The sequence below is a fragment of the Asterias amurensis genome, chromosome 15 (genome assembly GCF_032118995.1).
Source record: "Asterias amurensis chromosome 15, ASM3211899v1".
Taxonomy (NCBI): domain Eukaryota; kingdom Metazoa; phylum Echinodermata; class Asteroidea; order Forcipulatida; family Asteriidae; genus Asterias; species Asterias amurensis.
Window position 1 is genome coordinate 11,968,500 of NC_092662.1, and position 27,763 is coordinate 11,996,262.

The 27,763-nt window shown below is 38.1% G+C and overlaps 1 protein-coding gene across 3 annotated transcripts in view; it reads right to left on the reverse strand.

The window, feature by feature from the left end:
* Window positions 1-9,777: 9,777 nt before the first annotated feature.
* The window catches only part of LOC139948259 (LIM domain transcription factor LMO4.2-like), a 64,165-nt gene continuing 46,179 nt past the window's right edge, over window positions 9,778-27,763 (reverse strand). For 2 of the 3 annotated variants that reach the window (XM_071946354.1, XM_071946355.1), the window contains 2 exons: window positions 19,803-20,041; window positions 9,778-10,790 (listed from right to left, as the gene is read on the reverse strand). In XM_071946354.1, coding sequence (XP_071802455.1) covers window positions 10,759-10,790; window positions 19,803-20,041 — 271 coding nt within the window. In that variant the 3' untranslated portion in view covers window positions 9,778-10,758. Of the gene's footprint in view, window positions 10,791-19,794; window positions 20,042-27,763 lie in introns of all 3 variants that reach the window. The other variant, XM_071946356.1, reaches the window with a different exon arrangement.

Genomic DNA, 27,763 nt, shown 5'->3' on the forward strand with positions numbered 1-27,763 from the left:
TTGCGGAAGCAGGGAATTCCAAGATTACGTCAAGCGTATTTCACAGGTAAGCGGTGAATTTTGGCTTGTGCGCGTGCGCACTCCACCTTACTATAGGCATTCTAGCGCAGAAATTCGGCATGGTGATCATAAGCGCATAATTAAGCGGTAACATTGATCTCCATTATACTGACTGGATAGGACATTGCGCTATGCTGCGTGCATAAACACGCGGCCCAACAATGGCGGCGCAATTCCTTCAAACGGGTAAATTAATGTGCACTTGGTCGGGTTTGAGTCTGTCAGTTGAAGTTGTAAATTGAGAATAGAAATGTGGGGAAAACATGACGATCGATAGTATGAAGTATGAAAAAGTTTCTGATTGAAATGCAATAAAGCAAACTAACTTTACATTTGTTTCTATCAAATGCCCTATTAGTATTATGATAATGATATTTAAATTTCTAAACAATTGAGAAAATGGCAATAAACCATATAAAGACAAAACAAGAGTCGCTCCTACAATAAACAATTCGAGTAGGCACTAGAGTGAGAACTATATACTCGCTAAAATCGAGGGAAAAGACCAAGAAAGATGAAAACAAAATACAATGTGATAATTGAGAGTTGACTCCATTAACAAATTTAAACTTTTTATTGTTAAGCTTCTATTCATCATGTTAATTGAAAAACAATCCCAACAGCAAAACTTCCATAACCGTTTTACTGTTCTGCCAGAAATAAATATTTTTATTTTGGTCACAAATAACGAAGTCGGCTATTTCCGAGATGACTGATCCTCTCAACGAACTTGTATCGTCTGTACATAATTCGCATATACTTGTCGCTTTCCCGAACCTCTTAATTATTGATGCTATGACAAACATCTGTTGAAATCCGGGCTTCCCGTCCTCGTCGATTCCAGACAACCATCTGTAACGGAGCGAAAACAAAAATAGTATTGCTCGGTAAAATAACAAATACTTGGCCTATAATAATTATTTTATGAAAGATAGTTTAAATTTCCGGCTTATATTTGTAACGTTAGATATAATAATAATAATAATATGAATCGCTAAAAAAAATGCAAAGGCCTACCTACTTATGGAAAGACAATCCCTTTGCCGACTCAGTTTTCCCTCCTCCAGTGATTGACAGCCGCGCACGACTTCACCATCAGCATTTTTAGTTTGTTTGATCCGATTCCAATTGTATTTATCCCCAAATAACAATTAAAAGGACGAAAACTTCTCTCTGCTTGCAGCAACTCCGTTTAAAGGTGTACAGCGCATTTCGTGTGACGAACGGTCTTCACCCGTTTGAAAAAATACGCGCGCGGCCTGCGTTTAGACGCGATGTCCTATCCAGTCAGTATAATGGAGATCAATGAGCGGTAAGCAGAGTCATGAAAACTGGGCCCGTGATCGTAAGCGCATATTTAAGCGGTAAGCAGAGTCATGAAACTGGGCCCTGGCCCCAATGGCTCTGCCGAATTATACGCTTACGATAACGGGCCCAGTTTCCATGACGCTGCTTACCGCTTTATTCTGCGCTTACGATCACCATTCTCCGTTTATTGTGCCGAATTTCTGCGCAGAATGCCTATTGACGCGGAGTACGCACGCGCGCAAGCCGAAATTCCCAGCCAATCTGTGAAATACGCTTGGCGTAAGCACGGAATTCCCTGCTCCCGTAAGCGCCGATTCTTTGCTTACGGTAAGCGAGCCATGGCCCTGATTGTCTGTCATTGTTTCTCTGCCGAAGAGGTCTCATGATTCCTCTAGCTGATGGATAGTCATGCCCAGAGGTGTTTATCTTGGTCAGGACTTTGGTCTACCTCCACCCCAGGAAGCCATGTTTAATTTCACTATATTATAGTTTCCTTTGTCAGAAGATTAAGACACCAAAATTGATGTGCAAGACACAGCATTTACATCCGTTTCATAGACGGAAAACAACGAATTCTGAATTCCATACATGTTTTTCAAGAGCAAAGTTTTAGAAAATAATGGGGGACATTTTGTGCATTAATAGCGCCCTCTAATTTTACTCTTGAAAAGTTCTTTTTTTTTTTTGCTGCAAAAGAAAACCAAGCCCAAGTAATCTAGAAAAGCGAACTGCCAGTTCCATTTCCGCCAAACGGTTAGACTACGAGCAACACTCTCAGACATCCGTGTGTAATTCTGCATTTCGACCACTAATGGAGGGGGGACTTTTTACCAATTAGCCGTGCACGCGCGGCCCGGGTGAGACCGTGATTTCGTCATACTAGACGGCAGGTCCTGGCGGGTCGCTCAGGCGGAGCACTTTACGCACAATTTGTAAGAACAAACATAGGACTCCTATTAATATCCTTCAATGTTGGAAAGCGCTCGTTGGTGAGTTGAGTGTATTGCTTTCAGCTAATGTGCGCAGTACACACACATTAGAGAGTGTTACCAAGACTCGTAATTAGGAATAGTAATACAGGTGTCACGGCAGAAGTTTGGCTTTGTCGTACAAATTCCACATATTCTAGGGACTTGCCGAGTGATCATTTTCTGAAGGATTTAAAGGCACTGGACACCTTTGGTAATTGTCAAAGACCAGTAATCTCCCATGGTGTATCCCAACATGCATACATGACTAATGGGTGAAAAGTTTTACTAAACTGGTCATCGAAGTGTATGAGAATAATGAAAAGAAAACACCCTCGTTAACAAACAAGTGTGCTTTGTGCCTAATAAAATGCTTCAGCTAAATTCTTTCATTATCTTAGTGAGAAATTACCTCTTTCTCAAAAACAACGTTACTTCAGAGGAAGCTATCTCTCACGATGTATTATGCCACCAACAGCTCTTCATTGCTAGTTAAAATGTAAGCTTTTATGCTTAAAAATAAAAGAGTAATCAATAGTGTCCAAACAAAAATAGTGTTTAAACAAAAATATTCTCGAAAGTGAACATTCGTTTCTCATACCCCGGTACGGAGGGTGGTTAGTCGTTAAATGTTGTTAACCCTTGATATTTACAACGATTCGAGGTGTTTTTTCATATTATTTCTTTATAGAAATTATGGTTTTAACGGTAAGAAAGCGGCTGGGTGGACTCACACTCATGTGTCGGGTATCTGTAATACGTCATATGATTGATCTGCAAAATCTGCCGCAATCAAACCCGAGCGATACACCACGTAACTTATTACAACTTGTATTCCAACAACATTAACAACAACAACAACAACAACAACAACAACAACAACAACAACAACAGCAACAACGACGACGACGACGACGACGACGACGACGACGACGACGACGACAACAACAACAACAACAACAACAACAACAACAACAACAACAACACTGACACTGACACTTCTTTAAATCGTGTCATCAGACCATGCTTGTATCGTCGTTTTGCGCCATTGTGTCGTTGCGTCCTGCTGTTGTGCTGTATATATCTTGACTGTAAACATTGTCAGTGTGTGAAAGGCACCTGAATGATGTCAGTGTGAGCGTGACTAGTAATGTCAAACAATATGGGCGACAAAACAAACCGGCAGGTATGTGAACGATGTCAGTGTGATTTGACCAGTAATGGCAGGATCTAGGATGTAATGAGCGACAAAACAAACTGGTATGTGGGTATGATTGGACTGGTAATGGCAAGGTGTATGGGCGACATAACAATCATAACAAACAAAAACCGACAGTCACCTGAACGATGACAAAACACCGACGCAACCATTGGTGTGACTGACATGGTGTTGGTGTGACTGACATGTACGTAAGCGAGTATGACAAGGCTCATCGTAACATTGAATAGAAACGGGTGAGGTAGGTACGACGTGACTGTCATATTATGATGAACAACAGGGGCACAATTTCATAGAGCTGCTCAGCACAAACAATTTGCTTAGGGTGAAATTTAATCATTGACAAAAACAGGATTACCAACCAAATGTCCATTTGTTGCATATTGCTTGTTACTGTATTTAGCTATTGTTTGCTTATCCTGAAAATCACGTGGATATTTGGTTGGAAATCCTGCTTTGTTCAAGGCAAAAATGTCATGCTAAGCAAGTTTGTGTGCTTAGTAGCTCTACGAAATTGGACCCAGAATATCAACACATGCAAGTATGATTGGATAAGCTTGAAGCTAAGCGATCACTGGACTTTAATCATCAGTATACGACCCTGTTCGTTACAGAATGCAGACAAAATACGTAAACGTGGATTGGTTGTTTCATCACTGATTAAGAGTACTTATAAGGGAATATACGCACTGTTTGTACCTTATCGATAAACATTTATCTCAAATCTTATTACCTCTGGAATATGTGATCCCTTTGAGATCCCCTTCGTAATCACTTTCACCAGTCAGCAGTCGCTTTGCTTCATGACGACCGCGTCGTTAGAGAAAGTGCATGTTCTAAAAGCAATCACTCAAACAGTAAAACATCCCCTTTGAAAAAATTCACGAGCGCATTAATGAAGTTCCATTAAACACTAATACCCACTTGGAATAAAATAAGGCATAATCTCTAAAAGCCAGCATGCACTAGAGTGGTATTATTTTCTGAATATAAGCCGACGTGCATTAGGGGCATTTTAGTACGAGAGAGACAGACAACGAGCGGAAACTTAAGGGACTCTTCACTATTCCCATTTACTTTGGACTAAAGTGTTTCATAATCTGCCATTACAGGTAGAGCCAGTCTCACATACATTAGCAAGGTTCGATGTCTTATACAATAAATACCATTAGGCCTAGGTAGGTATATGTAAAATAGAAAGAAAAAAACCAAGACAAGATTAATGCTTGCAAAAGAGCTAATATTCAAATTTGATGTTGGTTCAAAGTGAAATTACACTTATGTGTATTAATTTTGTTTTTTTACCCATACACCGATGTGTGTTAGCACTGTATACCCAGTACTTTCCCGAGTCCTGTGAAAAAATATCACAGGCATGTTACTCGGGTGGGATTCGAACCCACGACCTTTGTAATTCTAGAGCAGTGTCTTACCAACTAGACTACCGAGGTTGCCCGGTTCGAATCCTACCCGAGTCATATGCCTACGAGATTTTTGTTTTTCTCAGGACTTGGGAAAGTATACAGTGCTTTAATACACATCGGTATTATGATGGGTAAAAACCAAGATTAATTTTCTTCTTCCCCAATGGTTAAAATTACCAATTATATATACTGTGCCTTTGATACGATATGAACGCGCAATGCCACCACAACACTGTGCATTCTTGTAATCATTTACCCTATCCATTAACTCACCATGCCGAAACAAACACTATAACTGATTTGATTTTTGTTTAAATCTGCATCTCGATTTTTAACCACAATTTAGTCAGAAAAACACACGAAAACAAACTTCTCATTTGGATAGTTGCAGTATCTTTTTTTTCAATTGGTTAATAATTTAACCTCATTACATATTTTCTTGTATATACATTTAGACAGAGGGGTTAACGAGCCCGTCCGCTATGAATTGTATTATTGGGGTGGGGAGCAGGGGGGTATACTTAAAGGCACTGGACACTATTGGTTATTACTCAAAATAATTGTAAGCATACTAACTTACTTGGTAACGAGCAAATGGTAGTATATAACATTGTGAGGAACGGCTCCCTCTGAAGTAACGTAGTTTTTGAGAGAGATGTAATTTCTCACTCAATTATTAAAAGTCTTCATCCGTATTTGTGCAACAATGGTGCGTTTCAAATGTTCACAGATTGGTTGTTTTATGCATATGTTGGGATACACCAAGTGAGTAAACTGGTCTTTGAAAATTACCAAAGGTGTACAGTACCTTTAAACATCTGAAAAACAAACTGATACAAACCGAGGCCTACTATAGTTTAAATTTGTATTTCCCAAAACTAGAGAAAATGCCAATCGCCCTAAATCGGACTAAAGCATACCTTTGAGTTCCAAACATTAGCTGGTACGATTCCTGCTTTATCGTATTACTAATATGCACCAGTACATGGCGTAGGTTTGACAATAGATAATACATATTATCTGCTTACAAAACAATCACTAATTAAACCAACTAAACTTAAAGGCAGTGGACACTATTGGCAATTACTCAAAATAATTATTATCATAAAACCATTCTTGATTACGAGTAATGGGGAGAGGTTGAAAGTATAAAACATTGTGAGAAACAGCTCCATCTGAAGTGACGTCGAGAAAGAAGTAATTTTCCACGAATTTGATTTCGAGACCTCAGATTTAGAATTTGAGGTCTCGAAATCAAGCATTTGAAAGCACACAACTTCGTGTGACCATGGTGCGACAAGGTTTTTTTTCTTTCATTAATATCTCGCAACTTCGACGACCGATTGAGCTCAAATTTTCATAGGTTTGTTATTTTATGCATATGTTAAGATACACCAAGTGAGAAGACTGGTCTTTGACAATTACCAAAAGTGTCCAGTGTCTTTAAGCCATTACCTCTACATGAATAGTTATCTCTGGGTTATTGCAGTATGTATAACAAGAATACCCGCTCCTTCTAGAAAACTATATTGCGTTTCCTATATTGAACTCTTCCTATAGTTACTAAAGAATTTGTTGTTAATCTTTGAACAAAAACAAAATAGTTTTTTAATCTTTTATTAATCGATGTAATGCAAAATGTGTGTTCGGTTGACCAGTTGGCCGATCGATCTCAAACTTCTACAGGTTTGTCAATTTATGTATATGGTGGACTGTGCCAGCAACTATTTTGTTAGCAAAATAACAATTATGTAATGTTCCTATAACAGAAATGCCAGTACCAATGACAATTGATGCTATAGTTCATTTCCCGTCTTGTCCCGCTGATTGTTTGTATACAAAAGAAGACAACTCGACCCACCGAGGAGGAGGCTTGGTTAGTCCTAATTAATGGACACTTCTTGGTTCCCCTCCCCATGTTTGAATTCACGGAGGAGTGTCAAGATTCGGGCCAGATTTATTTGGACACAAATGAAGGGATTAACGACACAGTGACTGCAAGTTGGAAACACCTTGCCTGTTTTCCAATTTATAGTTGAAATGTAAAAATAATGCTAAAATACACTAAAATGTTCTCATTAACAACATAAAAACCAGATAAAGCAATATTTGTCCACTTGTTTGTAGTTAACTTATCCACTCATTACATGAGGATTTTAATCCAATATTCATACAAACAGTAAAACTAAACAATCTTATGACAGTATTTCAATCTCATGTTGATTGCCATTGTATGGCGAATTCCTTTAATTATGTATTTACCTTTAAATAACTTAATAATTGTCTTCGATCGGTATCTTCACAAGTGACAAGGACTAAAATATAGGGGGTTTTTTTTAATAAAAAACTTAAAACACAAAACCATTTCCCTCATAGTAAAAACATACTGGTCTTGTTAAAACAAACTACTAAAACAAACTAATAACGGACTGCTGATTAATGTTTGAATCAAGTTATCTACTTTCTTTTCGACCAACATGCCTGATTATAGTTGTGATTGAAAACAAGTTAATGAAATAAGAATTTTGTTCAACGCTAGTTCAATTTCGAGCCTTGGTTCAACATTGCTGGAGGGACACAGTCATCGAGCACAGGTTTACATCCAAGCAAACACACCACGATGATAGAGCGGGGCGGGATGGGGCGGGGTGGGGTGAGGTGGGGTGGGGTGGGGTGGGGTGGGGTGGGGTGGGGTGGGGGTGTTTGCAACAACCAACCGGCAAACAATTCTAAGCACATGGGTGACCCCCATCAACAAGAAACAAAACAGCCACAATAAGTTTCAACAAATAGAATAGTCAAATTACTTATTTTAACAGCTTTAATTTGTGTGATTTTGTTTTGACAAGTTTTTAAAAGGGAAAATAGGTTACCATTTGAGATCATTGTTCATTTAAAACCCGGAAAATAGTTACTATTATGGGCCTTATAGTAATTAATTTCAACACGTTTTCATGGCCTTGTTACAATTCCTAATTTCATGAATTGAAGAATAACGATTGTAAACAGGTATATACAAAACCAGTCACCTGACAGAAACATCTTCATATTGTGCTACAACACAATGGTTTCATTTCAACATAGCTGGCTATCAAATAAGTACAATCAATAGTATATAAACCTATCAGGAATATGTACACATCTAGGAACTATCTTACACTCAATATTAGTCTGCAAGTACGTTATGACTGGCAGATACAACCACGGTTTAAGACGTATTATATACAAAGTACGTATACAAGTATTACAAGCCAGTCATTCACACGCTTGTCCTTACATCTTCAAGAAACATGGATTACTTACTTTAGCGTTCTCAATTTAGAGACAAAATCAAAGAGGAGCCACACTATACCAACTGAAGGAGTCATGTATCCGAACCATTCAACAATAATGAGGTTGTTATTAATTTACTAAACGGGAAGAACAATCATAGGTAGGTTATCTGAAATAGTTACAACAGCATGAATCTATTCTTTTGAACCTTAGTTCCTTATTCACCTGTTATATGAACCTGGAAGTGAACCTTCGTTCTTTATTCGTCTGCTGTATGGATCTGAAAGTAAACCTTGGTTCCTTATCCATTGTATGGATCTGAAAGTGAACCTTAGTTCCTTATTCACATGTTGTATGGATATGAAAGTGAACCTTAGTTCCTTATTCACATGTTGTATGGATCTGAAAGTGAACCTTAGTTCCTTATTCACATGTTGAATGGATCTGAAAGTCAACTGTAGTTCCTGCAAAACTTTATCTTCTGAACATGAAAGATTTATTTGCGTGAAAATGAGGACAAACAAAATAAAACTGAGAAGTGAAATTGAATGTCCATAGTGGAAGGGTATGTGAGCAATGGGAGCACAATATAGTAATACCCTAGCACACACTCCAGTAAAGGAAACGTAAATAAATAGCTATGGACACTGTTGGTAATTATTCAAAACAATTGTTATCATAAAAATTTATTTGGTAGCGACCAATGGAGAGCTGTTGATAATATAAAACAATCTAAGAATCGACTTAAAAAATGAATGACTAGTGAAACTAGTCGAAACGTAAACGAAAATTACGTGAGTATCTGGCTGTGTTTCATAGAAAATTCATTTATTAAGTTGATATTTTACCAGCATGATGAACTTCTTTCATGATGATCTAAGAAACGACTCCCTCTGGAGTATTGTAGTTTTTGAGAAAGAAGTAATTTATCACTAAAATATTGTTTGAATTCAAATCGAGACCTCAGCTGAGGTCTTGAATTCAAGGTATCTGAAATGATGTTTTTTTCTTCCATTTTTTTCTCGCAACTTCGACGACAAATTGAGTTCAAATCTTCACAGGTTTGTTATTTTATGCATAATTGTGTTGAGACACACCAGTTGAGAATACTGGTCTTTGACAATTACCAAAGGTGTCCAGTGCATTTAAGACAGGCATTTTACTGAAATCAAAACAAATCTTTGCTCGTCGGTTTGACGCATATTTCATTTTGCTACTTCGTTGCTTTGCACATTAAAGGAACACATTGCCTTGGATCGGTCGAGTTGGTCTTTGAAAAGCGTTTGTAACCGTTTGTTATAAAATGCATATGGTTAGAAAGATGTTTAAAAAGTAGAATACAATGATCGACACAAACATGCCTCGAAATTGCACGGTTTTCCTTTTACCAGTCGACTAACACGGTCGGCCATTTATCTCCCATAAATGGCCGAGCGTGTTAGTTCGCACAGTAAAATGAAAACCACGCAATCAAGAGGCAAACTTGTGTGGATCATTGTATTCTACTTTTAAAACATCTTTCCAACCATATGCATTTTATAAAAAATGGTTACAAACGCTTTTTATAGACCAACTCGTCTCAACCAAGGCAACGTGTTCCTTTAACAAAAGTATTGTCTGTAAAGAATAGACTCAAATTAAGTGCAATTTGTTTTTCAGTTTTTTTGTGAAATTTCTGAAAACGTTGGTCTATAGATCTATCATCTATATGATATCATCAAAGATAAAGTGGGTTTAAAAGGTAAATCCATCTGTCCAGAAAGTCCAAGGATTATGGCACATGCAAGAAGGCAGATCCATTGTTTTGACCGATTTCTTGTACACCACGCTGAACCCGGCCTCATGCCACAACTTGGTTTGGATCTCACTTTCATATTGATAGCACTTACTCATTCCATACACCTTTATCACGCTGTCACTGTTCCCTGTTTCCAACAACAGTAATGAATGCTAACATTCATTGCGCAGCGGCATGGCACCAGACTATTATTTCGTCCAGCCTCAATTTAGTTACAATGAGTTGGAATAGAGTAAATTAAAGATGACCACACCGTGATAAAGGTCTATTGTTCTATGTGGTATTGTTTTATCACTTTGTAGTTTAATTTCATTTAATTAATGATCAGTATATACATACAGGAACACTCATGGGGATGGTAATATCAACACAAACAATTCATTTTTGTAACAAATATACAAGGTATTGTAAGTTCCCTTCCATGATATTCAGTTGTGTGTTGGTCAATGCCTCAAGATGGCGAGTCCCATAGTCTTGTAGACAAATTGGGTTACATTATCTTGATTAATGTAAATGATGACATCTCATCAATAAAGTTCAACCTTGGTCCATGTATGAAAAGATGTGACAACACAACATAATAGACGAGTACAGCATTGTTCATTGTGTCCATTGACTCTATGTGTTCGTGTGTCCATTGTGTGTCACTTCAATCGTTTGCAGCGGTCTTTCTTGTAGGATTTAGTGTCAATTCATGGCTGGCCTTCCTCACAATCTACCAAGTTCCATCCTCAACAGACCTGTGTAAACATGATTTAAAAAATCAATTAAAGAAGTTGGTTACTATAAAAGAATATACTACTATAATTATTTTACTTTGGATGAGATGGAACCATGAACCCCCCCCCCATGCCAGGCATAACATTAATTTGCAATGCTGGAAGGTTTGACTCACATTGTAGCTCCTTTCCTGGTCATGCGATGGAAAACTTAACACTTCGGGAAAAAACGGGTAATATTCAAACCTAATTTTCTTGGAAAACGTCTGCACCGAATTGAATGAATGATTTCCATTCCGTAAAATTTGGGGAGATAAGAAGAAACTTTTGTTTATGAAAAAGGTGTGTTGCATCATTTATACATTATATTCCGATCATATTGTCAGAATTAAGACTTGAAGGAAGAAACTTTTGTTCTTAAAAAGGATGTTGCATCATTACATGAGTACTCATTTTATTTTCAAACAAAACATCTGATGTGGTTGGTTACGTCATTGTATTGATGGTAAAGCAATGGTACTAGTTCATACATTCGATAAAGTTAACACATCATTTAAATTGTGATAATATCGACATCTCAATGAGAAGTATTCAATTACGTTTTTGCTCGTTTCTCAAGACGCCACTGTTGGAATCTTATTTACCTTTGTGTCATATTTCGTTATCTATATTAACATGACAGTCATTTGAATTAATTACCCATGCATGGTTTATACAGCTCAGAACAAAAACATTGAATTTTACTCTCTCCTTTGTTCAGTAAGATTATTTACTCACTTTACAATAGAAATTGTGTCTGTGCCACATTTTCATTTGACATGAATAATAGAAAGTATTTGAGCTCGTTTTTGAGTCATTAGACCAAAGACTGCACGCATGACATGACCAGCCATCACTACAAACACGCCAATACTCCTCAACTGTAATATAAGACTAGATTCCAATTTAAATAGGCAATTCATCGTACGCGTCAAATTCACGTACCGAGAGCAGTGCCAATCATTACAAATTAATAAAAGTTTAACAGAAATATATGAAATGAATTTACATATTCATTTCACGCGTGGCCGGGTAGTTTTTCCTCTGTCAAATCACGTGATCACTTGGCGCCGACGGTGGATTGCTTTTTCGCGCGATCCATATTTTATTTAATTGGCAATTAAGGCTGATATCTGAAATGAAATTGCTTTTAGTCCCAGGTAGTCATAACGCCATGGATTCAAACTGCAATCGTTGATACACTGTCATAAACAGGTATACAGGAAAAGCTTAATGAGTAAACTTAGCAATTAAACGGACATTGTTTTTGTTGACAATACTGTTTTTCTGTATGCTAGGATGAAATTAATTTAAATATCGTTGTATTAAACAAATCGTTAAGTCTAAACAATCTGAGCACATACTACGTTTATTGACAGGACAATAGATTGGAGTAAAGTACTTGCAAGACATGTTTGATAAAGGTGAAATAATATTGCTTTTAACGGCAGGTGCTCTCATGGGCGCCATTAATAGGCCCATTATTAATCCCGGAGACGTTGGTTAGTTTAAGTGGATGGCGAGTTAATGCGACCCGAGTCAAATTGAAGTAGTGCCGGATGAGAGGAACGGCCAATCGCTAAACAGAGAGGTGAGCCATCTCCTACATTTACATCGGAATTGTGGGCATTTCTGAGTGCTTTAATTTGATGTTTTTAATACATGTATATACGTGGTGCCGACAGCCACTAACCACTCACTGGCGCCGTAGCTACGATGCGTCATCATAATGCATGTTCAATCAATCCAATAGGAAGAACATCCAACTATTCAACAATGGTTAAGGAGTTGGAAAGATACAGAAAACTTGTGACAAATGATAATGATACAGTAAATATAGAGGTTGCACGTTATTCTAGACAACACTTGCCAGTCATGAAAATCAAGAGATGGATCGCTTGACAGCGTCTCCTAGCTAACACAACTCTCCACTCAATTACTGGCTGCATCCAATATTGATGCAATAGATGTAGGGTGGCACACAAGGGACCACGGGCGTAATTTGCTTGGACGAGTCATTATTCGTTTGCCATTAGCGCTGGGCCAAGGGCGCTCAGGGATCACACTAACTGAGCCTAGTTTGAACGCTATCGAACTTGCTTTAAGACAAGTGCTGCATTGACAAACATCTCATAGAGAATACATCAAGATTTTCCATTGCGAGTTATTTGATTAAGACCCAAACATAACTCGTTTAGAGACTTCTCCAAGTCCAGCGCGTGATGGCACCATATTACGTTGCTCAATCATGAGCTTCATAATCGCGAAAACAAACTCTAAACCCGGCGGCCCCAAATCTCTATATTTTCTGGTAATAATCTTTGAAGAATAATAAAGCAGGATATGAACTAGTTGGTCGACCATACATTCTACCAGGGGAATACCACAATGGTGGGTTTGAGGTAGGCCTAAGAGTAGTTTGCATAAAGCTGCTGAGTTCGGTCGGTCGGTAAATCGCTCACTACGTCATTCAAACTGTCACAGAACTCTAATGCGCCAAGACTTATACAATCAGACAGTTTTATGGTTTTATTATTTTGCAGTATGATGTAGCCAATGAAGGACTACAAATTTCCATGTAGGCCGTAGGGTATTAGTTGCTTATGTTTACAATAAAATGGAAGACAAAGTTTATGCAATTAATACTGGTTGAGTAGCAAGTTTTACACCATCGGCCAAAATCAATGTTTCAGCATGAATTTCTAGTCTCGAAACAAATAACAATTCGTGCACAAAGCTTATCAAAAGTAGTGCATTTGTACAAACCCCCAAAATGAAAGTATTAAGTAAAGAAATAAAAAACAAACACTGTAAAATATTTACACATTTTTTTGTATGCTTGCTATAATTATTAGACTACTCTTCATGTAATTGTTAACTTTTGTTAGTGTGTAGTTGCATTTTATAATCTATTCATTAAAATGTCTAAAGGTTTAAAATAAATACTAACAAAATTAATCGGTAAACATTTCTTTTTCAATTTTCAATCAAACAAAACATACACATGACTTCTTACAACGCAATGCAACCAATGCATTACTGTTGTTTCACAGCGCAGTGGATGCTTATACACAAGCAGAACTGCATAATAGGCAGACAACATAGGGGTATTTGCATGGAGTGTGTTGATTTAAATCTATCCAATTATAGCGTGGATAAATGCAATGCCCGCCGACTTGATTCCCCCGTGAGGCTGCCAGTCCCTGGAACAATTTGGAATTGGCCCAATTAAGAGTGCGGCAATATCGTATCACTCAATTAATAATCCAAACGGAGGTGTTATTAATCAAGTCCATGGTGAATTGACGGTCAATACTGGCTCTTTAATATAGCAGTATGGGAGGCAGATGTGTACCCTCATGCCAGCTCCATTATTAAACCAATCAAAATAAGTCATGAAAGTCACGTGTCAATAGTGCTTATAAAGGAAACAATGTTTTTCTCTTATTTGTTTTAAACCCCGATTGGTTTCAACTTGATATAGTTTGTAAAAGTTCAACTGTTTTGTTGCTGGTGTTACTTGGTTTCGAAGGGGTGGGGTTAGCTTGTGGTTGTGATGGGAGGGTAATCTTCGACATGCAGTTTCGAACTAATTTCCCGTTTTTCAACTTTAGGAATTAACATTACACGGACTTCATAAACCTTTTCCACAAAATGGTTTCGACTCATATCGACGAACCCTATTTACACATGCCTATAATTTAGAAACGACTTCATCCATCCCAACATTCAGAAAGATATCACCAAGGCTAATCGTATTCACACGGCAACAAAATCAACAGCCACCCAACTCACTGATGATGAGACCTAAGCTGGAATAGCCAAGCCTACTCACTGAAGAGACCTATGCTGCAATACACAAATACAGCAAAGCCTATAATAGTTTATACTCACTGATGACACCTATGCTGAAATAAAGTCTGAGACCCTTTTCAAACCAAGCACAATGGCTAACCAGAGACGACACTAAGAATAAACTACAGCAGGAGAAACATCATGACTGACATGGCAGAAGATATTGGATGGACAATAGAGAAGATGTGTTAAAAGACTGACTCTATTCTAAAAATACGTATAATATCTGCAAAATCTAGTCCCTCCAATCACACGCTCAACTATCTTTGACTGTACACTGGACATATCAGCTAGGTCCTAAACCAGACTGGGGTGGATTTCACAAAGGGTTAGGACTAGTCTTATCTCGAGTTAGGACCAGTTACTCGTCCTATACTTAGGACTATCCATGCAATTTGTATATCCTAACTCTTTGTGAAATCGACCCCAGGATCCCTAATCTTTGACTATACCCAGGACATATCATTTAGGTCCTAAACCAGACTGGATCCCTAATCTTTGACTGTACACTGGACACATCAGCTAGGTCCTGATCCAGACTGTGTCATAATTCTTTGACTGAACACTGGACATATCAGCTAGGTCCTAAACCCGACTGTGTCATAATTCTTTGACTGTACACTGGACACATCAGCTAGGTCCTAAACCAGACTGGGTCCTCAATCTTTGACTGTACACTGGACACATCAGCTAGGTCCTAAACCAGACTGTGTCATAATTCTTTGACTGTACACTGGACATATCAGCCAGGTCCTAAACCAGACTGGGTCCTCAATCTTTGACTGCACCCTGGACATATCAGCCAGATCCTAAACCAGACTGGGTCCTTTAATATTTGACTGTACCCTGGACATATCAGCTATGTCCTAAACCAGAATGGGTCCTCAATCTTTGACCCAGTCTGGTTATATAGGCCCTAGCTGATATATTCAGGGTACAGTGATGACCCAGTCTGATTTAGGACCTAAATGAGATGCTCAGGGTGCAGTCAAAGAATGATGACACAGTTAGGTCTGGTTCACATATCAGCTCGGTTTCCGAAACCAGTCTAGGTCCTCAATCTTTGACTGCACCCTGGACATATCAGCTAGGTCCTAAACCAGACTGGGTCCTCAATCTTTGACTGTACACTGGACATATCAGCTAGGTCCTAAACCAGACTGGGTCCTCAATCTTTGACTGTACACTGGACATATCAGCTAGGTCCGAAACCAGACTGTGTCATCATTCTTTGACTGCACCCTGGACATATCAGCTAGGTCCCAAACCAGACTGGGTCCTCAATCTTTGACTGTACACTGGACATATCAGCTAGTTCCCAAACCAGACTGGTTCCTCAATCTTTGACTGTACACTGGACATATCAGCTAGGTCATAAACCAGACTGGGTCCTCAATCTTTGACTGTACACTGGACATATCAGCTAGTTCCCAAACCAGACTGGTTCCTCAATCTTTGACTGTACACTGGACATATCAGCTAGGTCCGAAACCAGACTGGATCATCACTGTACCCTGAATATAACAGCTAGGGCCTATATAACCAGACTGGGTCATCAATCTTTGGCTGTTTCCTGGACATATCAGCTATGTCCTAAACCAGAATGGGTCCTTAATCTTTGACTGTACACTGGACATATCAGCTAGGTCCGAAACCAGACTGGGTCCTCAATCGTTGACTGTACACTGGACATATCAGCTAGGTCCTAAACCAGACTGGGTCCTCAATCTTTGACTGCACCCTGGACATATCAGCTAGGTCCTAAACCAGACTGGGTCCTCAATCTTTGACTGTACACTGGACATATCAGCTAGGTCCGAAACCAGACTGGGTCCTCAATCTTTGACTGCACCCTGGACATATCAGCTAGGTCCTAAACCAGACTGGGTCCTCACTATTTGACTGTACCCTGGACATCTCATTTAGGTCCTAAACCAGACTGGGTCCTCAATCTTTGACTCTACACTGGACATATCAGCTAGGTCATAAACCAGACTGGGTCCTCAATCTTTGACTGCACCCTGGACATATCAGCTAGGTCCTAAACCAGACTGGGTCCTCACTATTTGACTGCATACTGGACATAATTAAGTAGGTTCTAAACCAGACGGGTTATAACAACCCCAACCAACCACGATTGCACTATATGCCATCAAACTCGTAATAACTAAATCTTATATAATGCAAAGAAACACGGACTTTATTTGGGTCGTTGTGCATATACAGTAGTCATCATGTTTGTTAAGCACGTCAGTGGAAGTACAGTTTGGTTATATATCAACTTCATTTACTTTTCACCCACTTCGCTCGTTCCATGCAGGTGGTTAAACGATCGAAGTGACCCAAAAATTAACAATGCGCGCTCAATCGAATCAAATTAATGTCGCTCCAATTTCAAGGGTATACTATTTACCACATGAAAATATTTAATATTAAACAGATTTTAGCACGCTGCAGATATTACTCAGTGTATAGTCCATGTGGAATTTACAACTTCAGCCCAAACTATTATAAGGATTCATCAGAATATCTCACGATGTTCGTTCAGAAATGCTATTATTGCTTAGGCATTTGATATAAAAATGTTAAATCTTTATCAAAGGAAAAACACCAAAAATTACGTCATAATCACAAGATTATTTCTTAACTTGGTACCTTTCGATAGCGATTGCAATATATGGTAGATAATTAAAAATAAATTATCTCTTAGCTAACATCGTGTTGTGTGTTTCATTGTGACCAGTTAAAGGAACACGTTGCCTTGGATCGGTCGAGTTGGTCTTTGAAAAGCGTTTGTAATCGTTTTTTAATAAAATGCATATGGGTAGAAAGATGCTGTAAAAATAGAATACAATGATCCACACAAACATGCCTCTTAATTGCACGGTTTTCCATTTACCTCGTCGACTAACACGGTCGGCCAGTTATGTGCGTCAAATTTTTGACTCCCATAAATGGCCGACCGTGTTTGTTCGCACAGTAAAAGGAAAACCACGCAATTTCGAGGCAAACCTGTGTGGATCATTGTATTCTACTTTTAAAACATCTTTCCAACCATATGCATTAATTATTAAAAAAAAAACGGTTACAAACGCTTGTTATAGACCAACTCGTCCGATCCAAGGCAACGTGTTCCTTTAAACATATATATCATCAAACTGACGCCATTCGTGTAAGTGTTTTGTTACTGGGTCATGAACATAAACACGTTACATCACAAAGGTTTTCTTTTAAAATGCTAAAGTGCTTCGCTCATGAAAACAAGCCATCTCAAAAACCCAAATTAGATCTGTGTGGAGGTATGTACCGTCATTGAATCGTGCTATTTACTAAAAACTTATTCTATTACTGTGTGTATTTTTATTTATTTTTTTATGAAAATGCATTTGTTTTCTACTTTATTTGTCCAGATGTATTTTATGGAAAAGCCCCCATGATATGAACGTACAAATTCATGAAAAGTTGCAATAAATATAAACCAAAAAGGGGAAAATGAAAAATTGTAGTTAATAGAAGAAGCTGTTTTGACGCAACTCGTACACAAGACGATGTATTAGTGTACCGCCTTGCCAAGCCGACAACATTTACATTTTCCTGTTTATCTCCACATCACATTATACAAGATATGACTATATTGGCCCCATTTCATATACAAGGTCACTTCACATATCAGCTTCAATTACTTTATTTCTCACATTCAATCGATCGATATCAAGTCTTATTCAATTATTTAAAGGGTAAAATGTTAAAATCATAATATCGTTGTATCCAAGTATGGAAGGATAGATAAAGCTGTTATCGTGGGTTTGTTATTGTATTGTTTTATTCACAGCACTAATGGAGGACAATAAAGGTATTCTTATCTGGACTTTCCTTTGGGCTCCATCGAGATGTGCAATAAATAGCGGGCTTAAAATGCAAATTGTAGCTTCACTACTGACTTGCATACTGATATATGAACCAACTTGGTATAATAAGTCTATATTTATGTTCTCACGTATAAGATTGTTGTTGATAAACCTGTTTATATTCTTTTTGTACAGGTCAGTGTAGGTTATTAATTCATATCGGGTTTCCCGAGGTGTTCCTGTGTTCAGCCCTTCATAAACAAACCGAGCCCTTCTCAACGTTTTACAACTCCAATTCCAAACGGGATAGAGGCGACATTTAAAAGGCAACGTTAGGTGAAGAAGTCTCGGGTTTAATTTAACTTGCATGCTAAACCACACGTTATCCTGCAGCTACGTACAATGCAGCATAATTTGCCAGGTAATTTCAGGGCATAATTACAGCCGATAGGAAATCTACACACCTACATATGGCTAATTGAGAACCCAATACCTCGCAAGATGCAAATATAGCCGGTAGGCGAAAGCCTTGTATTGCGGGCACTCTGTCAATGACCCAGTGACAGTGAGTAAACTATGCTGGCAAATGCATGTACACTTACACTCATAACACATTGTCATAAGGCTAACGAATGGATGATGTAGATATTAAGAGTAAAGCATGACATAGATTAATTTGGACAAAATACTCATTAAGATTTCAGTCTCCCACATTCAGCTGTTGTTGTGCCATGTGTAAACCATGCCATCGATTTACCATGTATTTTGCTTGCTTGAATAAGATTCCATCGAAAGAAGAATTCCATCTTGACATTTTGATTTAACTATCTAATATTAAGAAAAAAAGGGGCAGGGAACACTGCCAAGAATTACTCTCTGGAGTGGGCATTTCGAAATTAGGGGACTTCATTATAACTGGTGAAAGTATAGTTTGTTCTCTCATTTTGCTTTCGGGATACCGCAATGTTACGGCGTACATAAAAGGTCTACTTACTGGCGTTCTGGCTGGCGGGCTTTTCGGTGACATAATACAAACACAGTCAATAGATTGCAATTTGGAGGTAATTTACTGTTTTCATAAAACTATTGGGGTCTTCACAAACAAAGGTTACAATAATAAGGAAGTTCTGTGATGTTTTACCGGGCTCGCATTCTGTCAACATTTAAGAGAATACGAGACCACACCAAGAAACAGACAGTATTTTGTATTCAATTCGCTTTCGCGGACCAGGCTTCAGTTGGTCTTCATTGATATATTTACTAATATGAGAAAATGTACACACCTTATTACCTGGCCTAAACCCTGCAACTGTTGTCATGCCATGTGCTTTGAAGAGCTTACTGTGGTCATTTTCGCATACGAGGCTGCCGTTGATCAATGTGTACCTGTCGCCGGGTACCAGTTGTATGTGACACGAACTACACGAGAAACATTTAAGATGATAAACCTTGTTGTGTGTGCGCATGACGAGTTCACTAGCTGGGATCTGCTGAGCACAAGCTGCACATGCGCCACTCACACCAAATAACCTGAACATTACCAAAGAGAAAAAAAGAAACATAAGTTACATCAGTTTAACCCAATGGGTTTTAAAGAATAGAGACGAGAAGGAAGAACATCTCGTTCATCAAATAAAACAAATAGTGTCACCAGGTCGAAGAAAAAAAGCTGCTACACATAATCCTAAACAACAGGCAGAATGGCCGTTCTCATAGTAACCAACATAACAAAGTATAAGCTTAGCGTGTCCCGTAAATGCCTAACAACACGCTGGTTTGGTCGCTCCAAGCAGCCCCGCATATTTTATGTATAATTACTCCAATAATCAATGCTTTCTTCCGAAACAGTTTTTTTTTCTTTCTTTTTTTCCTCGCCCAGCCTCCAATATAATGAAGTTGCCTTTCATCGTTAAGCTTTCAATGCTGATACACGCAAAATTGCAACGTGTTCATTATTAACCATTTCACAAAATGCATAACCTTTCAACATAAATCTATAATAAGGTAATTTATTGGAAGCGCGCTTTATGGAGTGGACGCCTTAATTTACGTCCATTATGCTGAACGTAATTCCCTTGCACGACCCTAGTCTGCTGCTCCATAACCTTGCAGCATCCATCGCAGGCACTTACAGTAATCCAAAACACAAAATTGAGCCTTCTAAATGCATTCTGCACTTCCTCCATCTGATTATGGCTAATTGACTCCAAACTAATCCATTCAACATTTGAATAGCGTCGTATATGAGTTTTATGAAACTGACGTCTCATAATGTTATTTGTGTGTCCTTTGTTACATCATTGGGATGGCATAGGATTCTATAGTTTACCTAAATTACATTGTTCAGTGATGTCCCAGTCATGCAAAGATAAACAAGTCAGCCTAAACCTTAGGCGGGATTGGAACCCATAATCTCCCACATTACATAGAGCAATAGTGAGGACTAGTGGGCACCTATGTACAAAGAGGTGCTCGCCAGTGGGGGCCAGATAACTGAGAGTATTCTTTATCCAGAGTGCAATCATTACATCCGTTAAACAAATTACAACATTCTGCTGACTTGTCAATTAAAGCGTCAATTCGCGTCAATGAGCTGACATGACAACATCGTTATTAAAGGATATTAAATGAAGCTGCGGCTAAGAGACATTATACCCAGTGACACTGCTGTGAAAGTGAAGCTGCGAAAGTAATTAAGGGCAATATGTATTTCGGGCCAAAGTGTATATATTATTGCTAAAGGAGATTATTATAAAAGTAATACAAGGAATAAAACTTGTTAAAAAAAACCTCCACAAACTGTGTCGTCTCTTGTCAATGTCAGCATATAATGCCAAAAGACTCTACTGGTTTTTTGTACAGGCCTACACGTTAAAGACAGTGGACACCTTTGGTAATTGTCAAAGACCAGTCTTCTCACTTGGTGTATCTCAACATATGCACAAAATAACAAACTTGTGAAAATTTGAAATCAATTGGTCATCGAAGTTGCGATATAACAATGGAAGAATAAACACCCTTGTCACACGAAGTTGTGTGCTTTCAGATGCTTGATTTCGAGACCTCAAAATCTAATTCTGGGGTCTTGAAATCAAACTCAAAGATTTTAGTGGAAAATTACTTCTTTCTCGAGAACTCGTTACTTCAGAGGGAGCCGTTTCCCCCAATGTTTTATATTATAAACAGCTCTCCATTGCTTGTTACCAAAGTAAGTTTTTATGCCAACAATTATTTTGAGTAATTACCAATAGTGTCCAGCCGTCGATTTCACCAAACTCTTCCTAACTTAGGATGTATCTTAGGACTAAGGACGAGTCCTAGCCCTGCACTGTAGCATGCAAACCTTAATATTAGTCCTAAGTTAAGACGAGTTCCTAGTCCTACCTCGAAGATAGGATTAATCCTAGCGTTTCGTGAAATCGGCTGCAGTGCCTTTGAGAGTTAAACTGCCAGTGTGTTCATAGACCTTCATGCAGACCTACGACATATCATAATACACTTTTCAGGTTTTTTCGCTGCAATTTTTATAACGAAGAAATCACGGAGATGTACATAAGAGAAGATGGAATTAAGTTTCATGGCTAAAGAAATTAAGATCCAGTAATACCAGAGAACTGAGTAATGGAAGAACGGAGATATATTTGATGACAATGCGATAATGACATGCAATCAAATGAAGCCTTGAGGGCCCACGGCATGCTTACTATATTGCCTATCTAATCTCACTCGATACAATCACAGACAATATTGACTGATCACCGACTCTTATTAGTTTCGGCAAACAAATCAATAATGATAGATCAATAAGTAATCAGACTCAATTACATTCCATCCAATAAATAAATTGCCGTGACCGTGACGGAAATGAAGATTTTGACATCACAGCTTGGTGCGTATATACGTTGAACTCCATCCACAACAAGAACCCACCTACTACATTTTAGCTGAGGTTTTTACTCAAAATAATTGTTAGCATAAACATTTACTTGATAGTGTAACACATTGTGAGAAACGGCTCGCAGTTCCTCTGAAGTAACGTAGTTTTCGAGCAAGCCACTAAAATATTTGAATTTGATTTCGAGACCTCAGAATTAGATTTTTTGAGGTCCCGAAATCAAGCATCTGAAAGTACACAACTTCGTTTGACAAGGGTGTTTTTTCTTCCATTATTCTCTCGCAACTTCGACGACCAATTGAATTCAAACAGGTTTGTTAATTAGTACAGATATGATTATGTTTAGATACACCAAGTGAGAAGACTAGTCTTTGACAATTACCAAAGATGTCTAATGTCTCTTAACGATATGAACAAATAAATAAGAAAACAGCACGTGAATAGAAAGAAAGGGGGAAATGAAGTATGTCATTCAAAAAACTACAAACTGCCAGATGAATGAAATGTTGTGAGCCGCAAATCCAGTCTGGAGCTAGTTAGGAATTTACAAACCTATCATGGCTAAATCAATGCATTGTTTCGATTTGTGCGCTGGTGAGAGCTGCTAATAATTTCTCTTTAATACCGACACTTTGCTCAGATTGACTGAAAAGAGTGTAATGTTGAAAGAGTGTAATTTGCGAGTGCTAGACGAGATCAAGTTGGCAGGTGTGTAAAGGCAATGAAGACAGGTGGTTCTTATGGCTACTAATAAAACTAAGAGCTATCAACACAAAGATCCGGAAACTAGGCAAGCTAAGACAGCCAACGGGAGCTTTACGTCTTTACAATAGGCTTCTTCATTATACCCATTCATATCACTCCATGCTGTACTCCCAATTATTATCTATACCATCCAGTCCGTCAAAACACAACGTGTAAACAAACATGTCTCCTTGGCCAAAACCAATACAAAAATGCATGTTTGTATAGTTCAAAAGCCTTTAGAGCTAAACCCGATCATTATTAAGTAAAGTCAATAACCTTTGAATGCAATCATCATTAGAGAGAGATTGTCATAGATTCCTTGTAACTTTCAACGTTTTAACTTAAAGGCACTGGATCCTATTAGCAATTGCTCAAAATAATTGTTAGCATAAAAACTTGCTTGTTAGCGATCACTGAGAAACGGCTCCCTCTGAAGTAACGTAGTTTTCGAGAAAGAAGGTATTTTCCACTAATTTGAATTTTATTTCGATACCTTGAGATTTTGAGGTCCCGAAATCAAGCATCTGAAAGCACACAACTTCGTGTGACATGGGTGTTTTTCTTACATTATTATCTCACACTTTCGATGACCAATTGAGTTCAAATTTTCACAGGTTTGTTATTTTGACATATGTTGAGATACACAAGTAGAGAAGACTGGTCTTTGGCAATTACCAAAGGTGTCCAGTGTCTTTAAGAAGTTTCTTTCGAGCACAGTGCAATGCAATACCAGAAGGGCTCATTAAATTGCCATCTTAAAGTGAAATGAAACCTAGTTTGGCAAACTTTCATAAATGTTTGCACATTGGCGGTCACGATTCGCAAATATTTAATGTTACATTAATATCTAGTTTCTATTAAAAATGTATGTTAAATAACACATTTCGCACTTTGTACACGAAATGCGTGCATTCTTTCATTCAAATAAATATTACAAAGTATATCCACCCTTTTAAGATGTGTGTTCCACTGAACCTCAATAAGTGTTCAGCTTTAATAAATTAGGCCCCCTTAGTACATTTTTGGGTTGAAATGTGAACAATAGCAAACTAAAGACCAATAGATTTATGTTTTCAAGGTAAGATGGATACTACTCTAAACAGGGAACTCTCAATCGAGCCACCAAAAGGTATGTGAAAAAAAAAAATTCCAATCAATGACGTCATACCTTATCGCTCATACTATGTAGAACTCCTTGGCCTCGTTATGTACTATAGTCTTTGCAAATAATACGAGACCAATCTGTACGTACCGTACCGTAATGCTTTGTACGTGTACAGTGGCCGCATTAAAGGACATGATGGCTAAATTACAAAATATATTAAGTTGGCGCACATATCTGTCAACATCATATTTCATCAACTCCTTGCCAGTCCTTCCCAACATCGATCAAACCTCACTCAATCTTTATTGCACACTCTACGATCGTACAGACTGTCCCAATGCCCTTGTCATTTAGTATTGCACGGGTCTGCTTCAATCATTTGACACAAGTCTCTACGTTAATTTCAGCTTGTCAATCCAATTTCAGTCTTTTCCATCTCAATGAACACAGACTTACAATTAAAACAAATCTGTGTCGTGTTTTAATATGATGGTATTATCATGTACAACAAACCTTACTGGTACATCAGCATGCAATGCAGATTAATGAATTTTGTTCATATTGTGTTAAAATAGTACACAAGTCAAACTAAAATCCACGTCCTGCCTTCCTTTTAAGTTGAACAGCAAAAATTCTTTGAAATAAACTTGGAAATAATATGTAAATGCATCATCACCTACTTGAAGAAAATGGGAAACGTCAAAGAAAAGCCTCAAATCCCTAATTATTTGACGTCGGTTTGTCAATATGCGTCTCCATAAATTGCCAATGCTTTATCTGGGTGACACTATACAACCCATCCAAGTATCTTGACCATAGCAAGCCATAAGCCTCAATACAGGATTCGAACCTTCGCATCTGACAAATCAACTTAAGTCCAGAACCAATAACGACACTACGCCTTGCATTTCCCATTGAAGCTTCGTGCGATAAGATCACATTACGCTGGAAATATAACTTGGGGAATAGCAATGCACTTTAGTTGATAAAGGTCGCGATCTGGCGACAGGTATCACTGAATTATATATGACAGTATAACTGGCGCACCTTGTACACAGCGTACAGAAATACGGCAACTATAATCCAAATGTGTATTAGTTATTCATGGCACTGTTTGCAATCCAACATTTTTACCACAAATGCACAAAATGGAACAAAATAGATGAAAAGTTATCAAAGCAAAAGAGTCAATCAAGTCACAAGTAAATCTGATAGAGGTATTCCAAACGAGAATTTTAATTTTTGAGAGACGAACTTATTTTCCTATAGATAGAGTACTTTTGAATATCATTAAAATTCATGAATCAACTAAACAATTCCTGTACACAAAATGGACAGACTCATTTTATTTTAAATGTGAGGTCAATGGAGGTTTCAGGGTGCTGACAAAATTCGTACTAGAAGGGTATCAAATACAATGTCATTTTACATACAACGTTTTAACATGAGATAGGAGAATAATATTTGTGCCCCCCCCCCCATCACTTACACAAGGGCTTATATTTATTGAAAAATGAGTGCATCACAAAACTGAATAGGTATGAAGACATTTAATAAAACAATGGCACTTGATCACTGAAAAATCTGCTCTCGTTTGCTAAAAAGACATACATATGCAGTTTTGTACCACAAGGGCCTTTATTAAACAAACTACGATCAAATTTGAGTGACTGATGCAATTTGACTTGCAACGACAATTGCTCATTCTTTATTCCCAGCCTAAAACTGTCAGCTTCGACACTGAAGGAAAACATCGTGGATCATCCGTCGATAACATTTTCAATAACTTTAATCAAATGGATTCAAATAATCACACTATACAGCAAACGATAGTTATTGTCTATTATGGTACCATTCAAATTATTACGTTGGTGCATGTAAAGGATAGGGTTCAGTCGTTTATGTCCTGATCCATAACACAGGAGACGGTTCCGTTGGGTATTTAATTGTAATCAATAAAGACAATACATAAATCGGAATTAATTCAGTTAATAACTGTATACAAATCACTGCTGCTGTCAATGTATTGACAATTATTGTAAAACACGATAACGTGAAAAGAAGAAGAATGTAACAATGAAGGTCTAGCACATCGATGTATATCTTTGGGTCGTGTTCCTCGTGCGGAATAACAATAATGAACGCTAATAATCATTTTGCAAATAAATAATTAATTAACTGTGGCTTCTTATATAGCGCAAATGTCCGTCTTTCAGTGACGCTCTTGGCGCTGTAACATACAGTATTTCCTGCAAGATGTGGGACTTGACGTTTGAATTATGAGACCTAATTCTGATAGCACCATGTGGGGGTTCGAACAAACACTCTGCTGATCAGAAACACCAGAGTTTGAATTCGGTGCTTTTAACCACTCGGCCATGACACTTCCAAAAAGGAACCAGACTAGTTTCTTCTTCTAGCCTCGATTTGGTTACATTTATATCAATTGGGAAAATTCAAGATGGCTGCACCATGATAAAGGTCTAGTACCCTCGACCTGAGATTATTGATATATAGCTAGACTAGTGTGTGGTTGCCGCTTGATACTGCAGTGTATTGGTTTATGTTGATACAATTTGCATGTAGTGATGTCACTAGAAAGCAGTCTTCCATCATTGAATGATAACAGACACCGTGCCCGAGGCTGCGTCATTCTCACGACCCCTCATTCCAATAAACACACTTCATTTCGGACATTAAGATCATTGTAAATCCTAATCGTAAATTATTAAACTTTAAGCCGTCCACGTCGCATTTAATAATAACGCTAGAACTCTCAACGTATGCATGATTGAAATAGGCATTATACGAACAGTCACTCCAATAATTATAGGTTTAGGAGTCCGCGATGATCTACTCAACGACAACTACACGACCTACCCCAAAATGCAGATTTTTATAGCGGACATTTCAACACTTTGCACGGGTGTGCATTCATATACGATGACTCTTTAATAATTGAAATGAGCGGTGAAAGCTTTTAAATTCCTCTCCTTTTCAAAGAGTGACATGTGCTGATTGTATGCCTTTTAAATTGAAGATGAGATTGGAATAAGTCCCAACAGGTCGGTAGACTAGGTCGCCATAATGTCCCCTTCCATGATGGCCAAGTAATTGTAAAGTGGAGGAAGTGCGAGAGGTTGTGCTTGATGGAGAAGAGTCCAAACTGTCTTGGGATATCTCTAAACACTTCATTCCAATCCTTGTTCCGCCCCATTACTCCTGTTTGCAGAAAAGGCGCCATGTTTAAAATCTAGGTTTGAGGGTTACCTTTATTTCGGAAACTGGTAGACCTAGACTGATTTCCTCTGAAAATGTTGAAATGAAAATTAAAACTTCAATGCACGCCACAGACATCAACACAGTGAAATTGCTCCGTGGGTTGACTAATGGAAGATAAACATCAAGTGCAAGGTGAAAGCTACTTGTGGGAACACGTGTGCTGTCTAATGCGATCTCCCTCTCATGGGAAAAGACCAAGAGACTAATACAGCAAGCTATGAGT